The sequence below is a fragment of the Schistocerca serialis genome, chromosome 4, assembly GCF_023864345.2.
Source record: "Schistocerca serialis cubense isolate TAMUIC-IGC-003099 chromosome 4, iqSchSeri2.2, whole genome shotgun sequence".
Taxonomy (NCBI): domain Eukaryota; kingdom Metazoa; phylum Arthropoda; class Insecta; order Orthoptera; family Acrididae; genus Schistocerca; species Schistocerca serialis.
The window spans coordinates 661,346,589-661,362,395 of NC_064641.1; the positions used below are offsets into that span (position 1 = coordinate 661,346,589).

The following is a 15,807-nucleotide window of genomic DNA, read 5'->3' on the forward strand; positions in this document are numbered from 1 at the left end:
CACTGTTACGTTGTTCTCACTCATTCCGCCCAGCAGTGAGTAACGTGTACTGAGGATTCTTGCTCCTTGTCGGTTCCCTGTTTAGCGTTAGCTATGATGTCGGCTTTTGTTGGGTATGTTTTAGGTTTTGCTGTTCTACCGGTATGCATAAAAAGGGATCTTCCCGGGGCTCATACCTTGGGTTCTATTGGTGATAGAAAGGTAGAGTGAAGTGTTTTTGATAGTCCTTGAGCTAGGGATCACTTGTATGCCCAACTGAAGGATCGTCTTATAGTAACTAACCTACAATACAGGGTCAATTTTTGAATTTTACACACTTCCTCCAGCAATGGAAGAAATCAGTTGGTTCTTTTTGCATTAGATGCGGTCTACGGTGCGCCTTAAGTGGTTTATAGAGACACCATTCACTTTGTGGACAGTTTCTTAGAAAATCCCAAAAAGGCGTTTTTCACCGATGGTCTGCCGTCAGCAGCGGATATCTAACAACTAACCACAGAAAACTGCTCAAATTTTGACGGTATACTCTCTAGGTATTTATCTAGGAGCGCCTTCCTCGCGTTTTCAAAAATCTTTACCCGTTATCGAGATACACCCCAAAAACATGATTTTTGGATAACGAAACCGAGCCGTGGATTCCAAGATGGCTATGCGGAGCAAACAGCTGTACTTTTTACGAGACATTTCTAAGATACCGATCTCGAACAACTTTTGAAAATTTTCTTGATATCTTTATCCGTTTTCTGGACACAGAATTTCAAAGTTACGCTACCTGTACACGTAAACTCCGGTATGAGGTATAACGTGGTTTACAAAGTGACATAGAACGGGGACATATATGCTGTGAAGTGTCTCCGTTATCGTCAGAAGAGTTCTGGGAACTTCAAGTTTCAGAACATGCAACATTTTTGTGCACATAAAATCCTGTCTGAGATTTAAAATTAGTTTTGCGTTATTTCAATTTCATATACAAGGTGTACAACTTTGCTTCCGCCGTTTGCTGATAGGTGCCGACAACGGTAAGTAGCGGTCGAAAGAAACAGATCGCACCAGAAATATTGACCCTTAGACAATGTGTCTAATAGTGTATTTTAAATACGACAGTATGCCACCTTCGGCACTGTATAACATTAAAACACTTGATAATGGCATTGTAAAGCTGAAATCATGATCGTGTAAATGTAACACTGCAAATAAAAAAGAGACAGTCTAATGGCGGTACTGACTTTAAAGAAATATATTATGACTGTGACCCCACATTATGAAAAAATTATTAAACAGATCGCAGACGTCAGGCAGTTAGCTTGGACCTCGGTCAACATAACCTCATTCAAACAATAGTCAATTTGTGTCTGCATCATAAAGTTGTTCTTGATTGAAAATGTCAGTTAACGAGCCTAATTCTCGTCATTTGCGGGAGGTGTTACTGTTTTGTTTCAATATGAAGAAAACAGCGGCTGAGTCTCATCGAATGCTCTCAAGTACGTATGGTAAGGACGCTATTAGTGAAAGAACGTGTCGTGGGTGGTTTCAACGCTTCAAGAACGGTGATTTTAAGGCCGTAGACCGGCATAGTGGTGGAAAGAGAATGTTTCCGAAGATGCAGAATTGGAGACTCTGCTGAGTGTAACTCGCGTCAAACTCAAGAAGAATTGGCACGATTAGTGGGAGTAACACAGTAAGCCATTTCAAAACGTATCAAGGCTATGGGCATGATTCAGAAAGAACTAAGGGTCCCATGTGAGCTGAAACCAACAGACGTTCAACGGCGTTTGTGTGTTTGTGAACAGTTGCTTCAGAGGCAAAAACGGAAGTGATTTCTACATCTCATTGTGACCGGGGACGAAAAATGGATTCAGTACGATAACCCTAAATGCAAAAAATCATGGGGATATCCCGGCCATGCTTCCACGTCGACGGCCAAACCGAATATTCACGGCTCCAAGATCATGCTCTGCATTTGATGGGACCAGCTCGGCACCGTGTACTATGAGGTGTTAAAACCATGTGAAACAATCACAGATGCTCGTTATCTAACGCAGTTAATGCGTTTGAGCAGAGCATTAAAAGACAAACGGCCGCAATACAGCGAGCGGCACGATAAAGTGATTTTGCAGCACGACAACGCTCGACCCCACGTTGCAAAAGAGGTCAAAACGTACTTGGAAACGTTAAAATGGGAAGTCCTACCCCACCCGCCGTATTCTCCAGACATTGCTACCTCTGGCTATCATATATTTAGATCAATGGCGCAAGACCTGGCTGACCTTCACTTCCGATCTCATGAAGAAGTCACAAATTGGATTGATTCGTGAATCGCTTTAAAACATGAACAATTTTTTCGACGCAGGATTCGTACACTGCCAGAAAGATGGGAGATAGTAGTGGCCAGCGATGGAAAATACTTTGAATGATACATGTGTAATCAATTTGTCTCTTTAAAGCCTCAAATGTCGGGGGAAAAACGGCGGAAGCAAAGCTGTACACCTTGTAAGTAAACCGTCAAAATTTTATTGACCCATGAAGTTATTTTCATATGAATGACTTGCCCTGCTACAGCAGGCAAAAAAAGGAAAGCAGCTGAAAAATGCTCCTATTGGATCACAAAGAAGGTTAATATGCTCCTGTTTGAAAGATTGACTGAAATGTGGGGTGCCACCTGCTTCATTCTATCTTCTTCAGCACCTTCAAAAATTTTACAAAATATTGCGTGTGCAAAATATTCGTGCTTTACTGTGCTGAGACAGAAGTAGACTCTGGCAGTGGAAAAGAGACGGAAAAGTAATAAATACTCAATCAGAAGATAATAGACAGTGATTGTGGGATAGAAAGAGCGAAGGAGACGATGGCAGCGTGAGAGAAAGAGAGGGACACAGTGGCAGTGGAACAGAAAACTGCTAAGAAAAGAATGAAGAAGGCAGTGCCAGTGGGAGAGGAATCAAGAGAAGGAAAACGTGGAATTGGGAGAGAGCCAGTGATAAAGAGTGACAGTCTATGGCAATGACAACGAAGAGAGAGAGAGACAGAGAGTGAGAAGAGAAAGGAAGGAAGAAATGTGATATTAGCAGTAAGAGAGAGCAACAGGGAGACAGTGATAGTGAGGATCGGACAGAACGAAGGAGACTATGGCTATGAGACAGGAGGCTGTGCCAGTTAGGGAGAGACAAAGAGATAATGACAATGAATTGGGCTGATTGAGTGAGTGAGAATGGGCAGGTGGTAGTGGATGGGTATGAGTGACTTACAGCCATGGACTAGCGGGTGTGAGCGCATTACATTTACAGGAGCATGTGGGAGTGACACGTGTGTTAAGCGTTAAAAAGAAGGTGAATATGTTAGCATGCCAAAATTTTTGAGAAAATTCTTAAAGCTGCTGAGCAGGATAGAATGAGGCAGCTGGTATTCGACGTTTCAGAAGTATATTTGCCTTTGTGTGTTCTGATAGGAGCATTTTTCTGCTGGTTGATTGTTATGTCTTTTCTTGTTCTCCTTATTCTGTTGTTTAATTATTTTGGTGCAGTATTTCTTGTCTCCTTTATTGTAAAGTTGGTGAATTCAAAGGGGCACATCAGTTTGTTGTGTCCTCTATTGTGTTAAACATTAAAGTTTGCTTTTTGGTAAGCTGAATGCTGAATACTTGTGTCATCTTGTGTATGCAATTGGAGTTGTTGAAATGGGCAAATAAGTATATTAAAAAATTATTCAGGATTTGCGCCCACACAACACACAATCACTTGCCACTCCACAGTTTCCTGCACCATATTTTGTACAAGAGCTTTAAAAAAAATGTTTCGTTGCCACCACTAGAGATTACGTTGACCCTAATGAAACTCCTGTTGAAAACGTTAGCCAAAAATAGAGAATTTTCCAGTTATCTCTGTGAAAGTTTTGGTTCCACCTGAGATTCAAACCAGTTTCAACCTTGTATCAAAACTGACTGCGTGAGAGGGACGGTTGGCTGTATTTCATAGAGGCTGTTGCTAAATTTTTGAGTAATAAAAGTATTCATTACGTATTTCTGTTGTAGCTATTATGATGGAAAAGTTCAAAAAGACAGGCTATTTGATGCACTTCAAGATTCACTTTTTTTATAGTCACCCTTCTTTTTCCTCGGAAATTTGCATGCTGTCAGTGACAAACAAGGTGAACACTTTTATAAAGATGTCATAGTGATAGAAATACAGTATCAGGATTGCTGGACTACCAATACGGCGAGAATCGGCTGTTCCTCACTTCAACAACAAGTGTAATGGGCAATTAATTTAAGTAAAAGAGCAATATTAGTTGTGAACATGGAAAGGCAATATAAGCCAGCGGGCACTTAATACAGGGTGGTCCATTGATAGTGACCGGACCAAATATCTCACGAAATAAGCATCAAACGAAAAAACTACAAAGAACGAAACTCGACTACCTTGAAGGGGAAAACCAGATGGCGCAATTGGTTGGCCCGCTAGATGGCGCTGCCATAGGTCACACGGATATCAACTGCGTTTTTTTAAATAGGAACCCCCATTTTTATCATATATTCGTGTATTACGTAAAGAAATATGAATGTTTTAGTTGGACCACTGTATTCGCTTTGTGATAGATGGTGCTGTAATAGTCACAAACGTGTAAGTACGTGGTATCACGTAACATTCCGCCAGTGCAGACGGTACTTGCTTCGTGATACCTTAACCGTGTTAAAATGGTCCGTTTACCAATTACGGAAAAGGTATATCGTGTTGATGTATGGCTTTTGTGATCAAAATGGCCAACGGGCGTGTGCTATGTATGCTGCTCGGTATCCTGGGCGACATTATCCAAGTGTCCGGACCGTCCGCCGGATAGTTACGTTATTTAAGGAAACAAGAAGTGTTCATCCAAATCTGAAACGTCAACCACGACCTGTAACAAATGATGACTCCCAAGTAGGTGTTTTAGCTGCTGTCGCGGCTAATCCGCACATCGGTAGCAGACAAATTGCGCGAGAATCGAGAATCTTAAAAACGTCAAAATCGCAAAAACAACGATTTCACCCGTACCATATTTCTATGCACCAGGAATTGTATGGCGACGACTTCAAACGTCGTGTGCCACTGGGCGCAAGAGAAATTACGGGACGATGACAGATTTTTTGCACGCGTTCTATTTAGCGACGAAGCGTGATTCACCAACAGCTGTAACGTAAACCGGCATAATATGCACTATTGGGCAACGGATAATCCACGATGGCTGCGACAAGTGGAATATCAGCGACCTTGGCGGGTTAATGTATGGTGCGGCATTATGGGAGGAAGGATAATTGGCCCCCACTTCATCGATGACAATCTAACTGGTGCAATGTATGCTGATTTCCTACGTAATGTTCTACCGATGTTATTAGAAAATGTTTCACTGCATGACAGAATGGCGATGTACTTCCAACATGATGTATGTCCGGCACGTAGCTCGCGTGCGGTTGAAGCGGTACTGAATAGCATATTTCATGACCGGTGGATTGGTCGTCGAAGCACCATACCATTGCCCGCACGTTCACCGGATCTGACGTCCTCGGATTTCTTTCTGTGGGGAAAGTTGGAGGATATTTGCTATCGTGATCCACCGACAACGCCTGACAACATGCGTCAGCCCATTGTCAATGCATGTGCGAACATTACGGAAGGCGAACTACTCGCTGTTGAGAGGAATGTCGTTACACGTATTGCCAAATGCATTGAGGTCGGACATCATTTTGAGCCTTTATTGCATTGATGTGGTATTTACAGGTAATCACGCTGTAACAGCAGGCGTTCTCAGAAATGATAAGTTCACAAAGGTACGTGTATTGGAACAACCGAAGTAGAATGTTCAAACGTCCCGTATTTTAATTTAAAAAATCTACCTGTTATCAACTGTTCGTCTAAAATTGTGAGCCATATGTTTCTGATTATTGCAGCGCCATCTGTGACAAAGCGAAAAAAGTGGTCCAACTAAAACATTCATATTTCTTTACGTACTACACGAATATGTAATAAAAAATTGGGGTTCAAGCTAGTCAAGTTTCGTTCTTTGTAGTTTTTTCGTTTTAAGCTTATTTCGTGAGATATTTGGCCCGGTCACGATCAATGGACCACCCTGTATACAGGGTGAGTCACCTAACGTTACCGCTGGATATATTTCGTAAGCCACATCAAATACTGACGAACCGATTCCACAGACCGAACGTGAGGAGAGGGGCTAGTGTAATTGTTTAATACAAACCATACAAAAATGCACGGAAGTATGTTTTTTAACACAAACCTACGTTTTTTTAAATGGAACCCCGTTAGTTTTGTTAGCAGATCTGAACATATAAACAAATACGTAATCAGTGCCGATTGTTGCATTGTAAAATGTTAATTACATCCGGAGATATTGTAATCTAAAGTTGACGCTTGAGTACCACTCCTCCGCTGTTCGATCGTGTGTATCGGAGAGCACTGCAACATACATCGCGTTTCTACAGAATGATCTGCCAACGTTGCTCGAAAATGTCCCACTGGAAACGCGTGGACGTATGTGGTATCAGCATGATGGTGCACCTGCACATTCCGTAATTAACACTAGGCTGACCCTTGACAGGATGTTCGACGGGCTTTTCATAGGACGTGGAGGACGCATAAACTGGCCAGCCCGTTCTCCTGATCTTACGCCTCTGGACTTCTTTCTATTGGGTACGTTAAAGGAGAATGTGTACTGTCATGTGCCTACAACCCCAGAGGATATGAAACAACGTATTGTGGCAGACTGCGGCGACATTACACCAGATGTACTGCGGCGTGTACGACATTCATTACGCCAGAGATTGCAATTGTGTGCAGCAAATGATGGCCACAACATTGAACATCTATTGGCCAGACATTTCGGGACACACTCTATTCCACTTCGTAATTGAAAACGGAAACCACGTGTGTACGTGTACCTCACCCCTCATGGTAATGTACATGTGCGTCAGTGAAAAAGACCAATAAAAAGGTGTTAGCATGTGGACGTAATGTGCTGTTCCAGTCTCTTCTGTACCTAAGGTCCAACACCGTTCCCTTTGGATCTCTACGTAATCCGGTGCTCTCCGATACACACGATCGAACAGCGGAGGAGTGGTACTCAAGCGTCAACTTTAGGTTACAATATCTCCGGATGTAATTAACATTTTGCAATGCAACAAACGGCACTGATTACGTATTTGTTTATGTGTTCAGATGTGCTAACAAAACTAACGTGGTTCCATTTAAAGAAACGTAGGTTTGTGTTAAAAAACATACTTCCGAGCATTTTTGTATGGTTTGTATTAAACAATTACACTAGCCCCTCTCCTCACGTTTGGTCTGAGGAATCGGTTCGTCAGTATTTGATGTGGTTTACGAAATATATCCAGCGGTAACGTTAGGTGACTCACCCTGTATAGATATCGAAGAAGTATTTTAATGTTTATACTTCAACAAAAGCCTTTGTTCACGGTGGAAACTTCAACTTTTTTCCAAATTATTATGCTAATTTTATAGTTTATTACAAACTCACAGTGTCACATACATTTACATGATACAAAAAAAAAAAGTCAGACACAGATTCAGTGCCCGAAAATAGTGACGTGAAACTATTACCTGACAGAAAGTAATAAAAAAACACTTTTCGTTGACCTGTGGTGTTAGTCTGATTACACTGTTAGCGACGAACCACTATAAACACCCGACAACTTAAAAAATCTTGGAATAACTGAGGGAGGCGAGATAAAATTAGTTGTAGGGGAAGCACATGCCAGACCGATTTATTAGAAGATTCCTTACGGAATGTAATTTTCCCAAGAGAGGGGTAACTTACAGAACACTCGTCAGTCGCTCTCTTAACATATGGAATTAATAAAGAAGACGGAGAATATTCAAAGAAGATGAGAATTCCGTTTCACCACAGGTTTGTTTATGTAGGGCAATAGCGTAACAAGCGTACTCATGCGACTTGAGTTGCAGATACTACAAGATGGGCATTGTGCTTTACGGGGAGGTTCACTGCTAAAATTCCAACGTACAAGTATTACTTCCCCGAGAAATGACTGTCACTCAGAAATTCGAGCTCTTATCATAGTCGCTCTTCTTGCTCTCCATCCGCAGTTGGTATAGGAGAGAGTTGAAACGGAAGTGGTAAGCTCAAGCACACTTTTGGTCTGCGGAGGAGCTATAGGTGTGGATACTGAAAACAGACCTAAATGGGTAAAGCCTTTGCAGGGGATGTCAAACGGTTGGTGGCATTGACGATCTCCTTAATTTACGAAAATAGAATATAAGTGCCTTATATGCGTGCGTGTCTCTCTTAGAGACTCAGTGTCCAAGGAACGGACCCTACGGTATAACAGTTCTCCGATGACCTCTCTGTATTACTTCTTCGTCAACCGCTTGCATCACTCCTTCATCAAATGCGGTGTTCTCGATTCCCTCACTGGTATTCGCTTTGCGTGCTCTTTCTGAAACAAAGAGAGACAAAGGATTAAAACATTATGAAACTCTGTATCAAGTTTCACTACACATTTGTTGCTAATTTTGGCAAGTATTCATTTGAAATACAATTTACTGCTGTGATCGAGTTCGATAATATTATGTTGATATCATGACAGCTACTCCTGGCAAGAAAAGTCAACGAAAATATTAGATAACATATGGATAGAGGAAAAATGGGAATTATTGATATGTCCTTCTGGTGTACTCGTCTGTTGAAATTCGTTGAGACTCGAGCTTCTACATAGTTCGTATAATATTTTTGGTGTGATGTAGTATTTTCCATCACAAGCATTTCTAGGACATATTTGCGTTTTTCATTTGACCTTCGATACTTTTGTCGTTAAGATAGGAAATATTATCCTGATTTTGATGTATCTTACTTGTAGATAACAAAAGGCAGTGCCGAGTGGAAAGTAAGATCACTTCTGAGTATTCTTTATTTTAGTTGAGTAGTGGAGCAAAGGCATTTTAGGAAGCCCTAAACATTAGTGTCGTTTATGGCAAAAACAGTTTGTTCTTTCAAAGAGAGTCTCATTCTTGTACGTGATAAGCCACGTTCAGGAAAATGTAAACACGGAGAACGTTCCAGAAGTTTGAAATGTATGTCCTACATGGTTGAACTGAAAACGACAGAAGTTCACTGCAGAGCATTTCTGTATTTACTCTTTTATCTCATAAGAAATTTGCACAAACTCTGTTTCTTTTTATCGTATTATGAACATGTATTCTGCCTCATATCTTTCTCCGATCGTTAAGTCTGGAAACCAATGCAGAAACGTTCCCATCAGACTAAAATTCTTTCTGTTCAACCTCCAACCCCCCGTCCCCTTCTCTACATCCTTTTCAGTAGCAGGAACCTGCCTCTGGAATGATATCCCTCACTACACCAGAGAATTGAATGATGTCTCCAGTTTCAAATGAGAGCTAATGACATATCTACTAAAACAACAATTTTTGGGAATTTGTGGTAAGTTCCTACGGGACCAAACTACTGAGGTCATCGGTACCTAGGCTTACACGCTACTTAGTCTAACTTAAACTAACTTACGCTAAGGACAACACACATTCCCATGCCCGAGGGAGGACTCGACCCTCGACAGGGGAAGCCGCGCGAACCGTGATAATGCTCCTGAGACCGCACGGCTACCCCGTGCAGTAAAACAACAATAATGACTGCCATTCCTCTATATGAATCCCCTACTTCAGGGGTTTCGACTTTGCGTCACGGCTCCCAGGGGCGTCACAGTCTTGCAGAAGGGGGCGTCGCGTGGTTTTATAAAAATAGTGAATTGATTATTTACTATCAAATCGAAGTTCGTTTCCCCAACACTGCTTCAGTTTTAGAGCTTTGTGAAGCAAGAGTATCCGCAGGTGGGTAACATGGCCCAACCCATTTTAGTAAATTTTTCAACATCCTACTTGCGCGAGGTAGGATTTTCAGTGTTGTCAATCACCAACACGAAAGACAGATCATAAACGAATGTAGATAAAAAGATGGAATCCGCAATTTACAATTTTCTACCGAGATTTTAAGAATTGGTGATGAAGAATGAAGCTTATCTTTGCCAGTGATTTTACTGCAAGAATAAGATGCACTAACATCAAAAATTGGTTGAAATTGGTGTGTCAACTGTTCATAAAGCAATAAATAATGTTATTCATTTTTTTCGGAACGTAGGTCTATTTACCTCACAATTCCAGTGGAGTGTTATATGCGAAAAGAACTGTGGGTGGTTATGTTTAAATCAAGGGAGCCGTGGACCTAAAAAGTTTGAAAATCACTGCATTATCTCATCACAACTTTGTATCCTTCTTTGTCACCAGAACGTCTTCATTTCCCGAAGTTCCTAGCGGGTGAGGTCTATCTGACATTTTTTTTCCTTCAAGTCTCACTATATTAAAAACTATCATCTTCGTACACACATAAATACGATCATCTACTGTCACTGTTGTTATTACTAGCACTAGGAGTATTATCGCTAGTAAGGGGTTGCTGCTTAAGTTCGTAGCGTTTATTCATGAACACAACAGATACCTATAAAGAGACTTTAATTATCAGTAATATATTCTCCTTCCCTATTTACAACAGTCTGCTAACGCTAGGGTAACTTTTCGATTACACGACTGTAGAAAACTTGTTTTGAGGCGAAGAACTTGTCGAGCCATGTTCGGAGCACATTTTCATCCGGAAAGAAAATTTCTTGAAGGTTGTTCGATAGAGAGCGGAAAAGAGAAGGTGGATGCAGGATGACTTCCCAATTCAACTCCTGTATAGCTTTTTTTTTTTTTTTTTGTCTGTATGGCAGAATGCGAGAGGGCGTTACCGTGGAGTAGCATCACTTAACGCAGTCTTCCTGGTCGTTGATCCTGGACTGCGTCTTCAGGGCGTCTCAGTTGTTGACAATAAATGTCAGCAGTGATGGTTACACATCGGGGAAGCAATTCGTTCAAAATGGTTCAAATGGCTCTGAGCACTATGGGACTTAACAACTGTGGTCATCAGTCCCCTAGAACTTAGAACTACTTAAACCTAACTAACCTCAGGACATCACACACATCTATGCCCGAGGCAGGATTCGAACCTGCGACCGTAGCGGTCGCGCGGCTCCATACTGTAGCTCTTAGAACCGCTCGGGCCACCCCGGCAAGCAATTCGTAATACAGCGTACTGTCGCTGTTCCACCGGACGCATAACATTATCTTTTGTGGATGAGAGCAGCTCTTTATACGGGGAGTTTGTGATTGGTTTAGGCTTAACCGTTCCTTTCTTTTCCTTATGTCAGCATAAAGACATCATTTCTCGTCACCGGTAACGATACAGGATACGAATTATCGGTGTTGTTCACGAGCCAATTGATGACGAGCAAGCAGGGATGTACATGTGGCCACCAGCCGATTTTTGTGGTTTTGGCTTAGAGAATACGGTATCCACACAACAGATTTTTGAACCCGCCCCCTTGGCTGCAAGTCACTCGATGGTCGAATGATCGCGCTTAATCATATTTGCCTGTTTTCGAGTACGGTGATGTGGATGCATAAATGCGTTTTAACGATTTTCATGAAACCCCAAATATCTTCCTGAACGTGGAGAGTCACTAATATGAAAAACATCTTCCTTAAAGCGAGAAAACCATTTTTTTGTTGTGTTCTGTCCAATGTCATTATCCTCATACACGGCGGTAATGTTTCTGGCTACCTCCACTGCTATCACTCCTCTACTGATCTCAAACAGAACAATATGTCGGAAATGTTCCGATTTCTCCGCCTGGCATTCCGTTTTGTAGCGTCCACAGCTGCACTCACTATCTCCCAATGACAAAATTACAGTACGTAAACTAAAACAGCAACAGTGAACAACAAATAAAAGATGACAATTGATAAATAAACCCATAGCAACAGGAATTCCAACATGCAGAACAAAAAAAACACTACGAACTTATGTACCAAACTAATATTAATTCTATTCGTTCTTACCTGTATTACTAAGTACTAACCAGGAACCCGATATCAGTAGCAGATAGACTATGTAACGGTTTGCGGTGTCAACAAAATATTTGTTTTCAATGTTTCTCGTAATTATTGGCCAAATTTAAAATGCTGTCATAATCCGATCATTAAGAGGTATAATCTTGAGTTAAAAGTTATAACAATAAGACAAGCATTGTCGTTGAAACTGTGTTTCTTGAGGCAGTGTAACTGATGGCGCGCAAATACCAGTATTTGACACTGAAAGCGTTTAACGACTTCCAACAAGCTTTACACATAATTCCAAATCTTTACGAAACTTTTTATTTTTGCCGCAACCTCCCAAAACGATGAAAGGAAAGATGTTTATATCATAAGGGAAAGTTAAATGAATACTAGACAAATGGAAAAATAGCGAAGAAAGCTGTTTGCTGTTTTAAAAGTGATACCATACCTGTTAATGCACTTATACCACTATGAGACATGCCCTCATGAAAAAATGTTTGCGGTTGTCTGCGGAACAATGATTGTACTATGGCGTCGACCTCTTTGTCCGAAGCAAATAGACGAATGACTTTTTTCAGTGATCCAAAAATATGGACTAGCGTGAGGAGAGATAGGGACTATATGGAGGACGTGTAAGGGCTTCCCAGTGAAACTTCTGCAGCGTAGTCGAAACAACGTTGGCGACATAACATTGGCACACTTTTGGATCCCAGAAGACAGACATTCGTGGCCGTCGATATACTTCGGATGAAGAGGTGTACGCCGGCGTATAATCATGATTCTGTAGGAAACCACAAACATTTCTCCATGAAGGCGTTGACTGTCTTGTCTCACAGTGTGGTAAGTGCATTCCGTAGGCAACTACAATCATTTTTCCGCGAAGGTACCGACCGTCCTGTCTTGCAGTGGAATAAATGCATTACCAGTTATGGTGATAACTTTTGAACTAATAAACGCTTTCCTTATTTTCTTCCGTCTGTCTCACTTCCATTTGACTGCTCCTTATACACTTTCGCAATTCATGCACTAAATCTTCAGCATTTGACATGAAGTTCTAATTTATTATTTCTTTGCTATCGATTCTATTCGCAGCACAGTTTTCAGACGGTATCCACATATACCGCTGTATGTTACTGTGAAATTATATCATTGTACGACACATTTTTCAGAATATTTTACGTCATAAACATCGAGATGCGTGAAAAACCTGCTTTGCTTAGAATGGAGCGAAAAATACCAACACTATATTCATCCAGTGTTTCATAATGAGAGAATTTAGCGACTTTCAAACTCTAAGCATAATTTCAAACCTTCCTAAACTTTTTCTTGTTTACATAATTAACATCAAATATTTAACACATTACCTCATTTGTAAATTAATCAGTGATTTTAAGCTGTTTCCTACATGGGAGTTCGATTCTTTAAGTAACTGCATGTTTATTGGATAAGTACTGTTATCTTATATGCAAGAGGTACATTAGATCATGTGTCAATCAGTTTTTAATTCTATTGTTATAACTTCATTATCATGTATCATATTAAGATCATTATAATTCTTTAAGGAAATGTGCTGTAAAAAGTATTGTATATATTAAAATCTGATCCAATGTAATAGAGGCTCTGAAAGATCTAATATGACTAAGTTAAATAAATAAGTAAATTAAATTAAATATAATTAACTCTTTACTTTTCAGCACTTACCTGATGGTGGCACATTCCACGGCTGCTCTTCAGTCGTGGTGAACACAGCATAGATTAAGTATGACACAGTGGCCACCCCAGCCGACAGGTAGAAGACAGCATTCCAAGCTGCTCGTGTTTGCTGTAGTTACAAAAAGAAGGCTATACTTATTTTCTATTTGATGCATGCCGTCTCAAGATGGTATCTAAGGATCTCAAGTAATGCCAATATATGAATATCTGTCAGGCTCTAGGTTTTAGCTGGTTTTACATCATTCTGGCACATTCATAAATTAGTAAAATAGAAGTTACAGACTTCATATTAACACAACATTATGTTCTAAATGCATTAATCACAATCACATCGGAAATATGGACATACAAGAACCCAAATGGCATCCAGCTGAAAAGCTTGTACCAGAAAACATATCACAACTACATTATGAAACCCTTTGTGAAGGGACAGCTTTGTAACTTGAGTGTTTTATGGAGGTGATAACTAGGTCAAACGGTGATCATGAAGGTATTGTGTTATAGATTGAATAAGGAAATTCGGGACACAATGAGTAGATTCTCGATCAGTTAAGGCATCATTTCCGGTGTCAGATTACAGCTGATGCAATTGCACAAGTTACATCCAAAGTCAACCCGTCCCCTCCCCACCAATTCCCCTCCTCTCTTTCCCACACTCCCCAGTCCCACCCCTCCCCTACCCCTACTTCTCCTATTCCCTCCATCTATCCCTCCCCACAACTCCCCATTTTTCTCTCGCCCAATTGCTCATCGATGTCATCGTGCTCTTGGCGAATACAAGCAGGGCTATACTGCTCTCAGGCAGTTTCTCATCATTCAATATCTACGCTATATAGTGAGAGGTCCATAATTAATTTGACACCAAATCTGGAAACTGATAGGACAGATTGTTAAAGTCGGAAGGGTATGCCATAAAATTGCCAGGAAGTTGGTTGCATAGGCACTAAAAGCGGCATATTGGAGAGACAGGCCGTAAAATTGGTAAGGTGATGGTAGGACAGGCAGTAAAAGTGGCAAATTCGCAGGATAGGCCATAAAATTGGCAAATTGGCATGGCAGGTAAAATGGTGTGACCATCACCATCACTCACCTATGTGTCTGGGAAGGACTAGGCATTCATGATTGACAAGTATCACAGTGCATTATTTAAACAATAAAGATGCTTAATCAATTGAAATCATGCTACAGTCTTGGAAATATATATATATATATATATATATATATATATATATATATATATATATATATATACTAATCTGAAACTTAGACTTGTTAAAAAAAAAGCCTACACACTCTGACATTTACTAAGAGGAGGAGTTCATGTACTGTGTACTTGTAAATAACACTTGGCAATTAGGATCTACAGTCACACCAGACACACACACACACACACACACACACACACACACACACACACACACACACACACACACACACGCAGACTTTCCTAAACACACACATACATACACAAATGCAATACATCAGGAGATATCATCACTTAGAAAGGAATGTGGGAGGCAGTATGCACCGTTCAGTGAGTCATTTACTATGGGATAACCACTTACACTGTAGCTCACTCTGGGGTAAAAATGGTACAAAGATTTTATCACGCCAACTAGAGTCCAGATCACACTGGCCAATGACTGGGGCTGCCCAGCATGGGTCACATGTGGTGCACAATGTGTCCACAGTGGATGCTGACTCAGTTCTGAGCTACCATACACACATGTCTTCCACATAGGCAGCTCGCTGTCTACCCCCCCCCCCTCTTCCCACACCATCCCACACCATAGCGTGCCCACCAGCCAGCCACATAAGGTTACACAACATTCAGCATGTCTGTCGTCACTCTGTGCACCAGAGAAATTAGAACAAAACTTATTTGACAACCTACTTTCATCTTAGTGATATGCAAACTACGTGGACTATACATGGTCAGAAGTATCTGGACATTAATACGAGGTCTGCGTAACGGTAGAATCAGATGCTGTGTTCCACTAGCACATAGAATGCCTTCAACCAGTGCTCTCAGGTAGAACAAAAAAGATTCAGAAGGCATATAAATACAAATAACCTACCACAACTCGATAGCTAAGTAAATAAACTCTTGCTGTATGCCAAATCTACTTCATCC

At 40.9% G+C, this 15,807-nt stretch overlaps 1 protein-coding gene across 2 annotated transcripts in view; it reads right to left on the reverse strand.

Annotated features, from left to right (window-relative positions):
• Positions 1 to 7,495: 7,495 nt before the first annotated feature.
• Positions 7,496 to 15,807, reverse strand: part of LOC126474148 (sialin-like) — a 98,690-nt gene continuing 90,378 nt past the window's right edge. For both annotated transcript variants that reach the window (XM_050101603.1, XM_050101602.1), the window contains exons 9-10: positions 13,662 to 13,782; positions 7,496 to 8,455 (exon numbers count right to left, since the gene is read on the reverse strand). In XM_050101603.1, the coding sequence (XP_049957560.1) occupies positions 8,334 to 8,455; positions 13,662 to 13,782 (243 nt within the window). In that variant the 3' untranslated portion in view covers positions 7,496 to 8,333. The remainder of the gene's footprint in view (positions 8,456 to 13,661; positions 13,783 to 15,807) is intronic.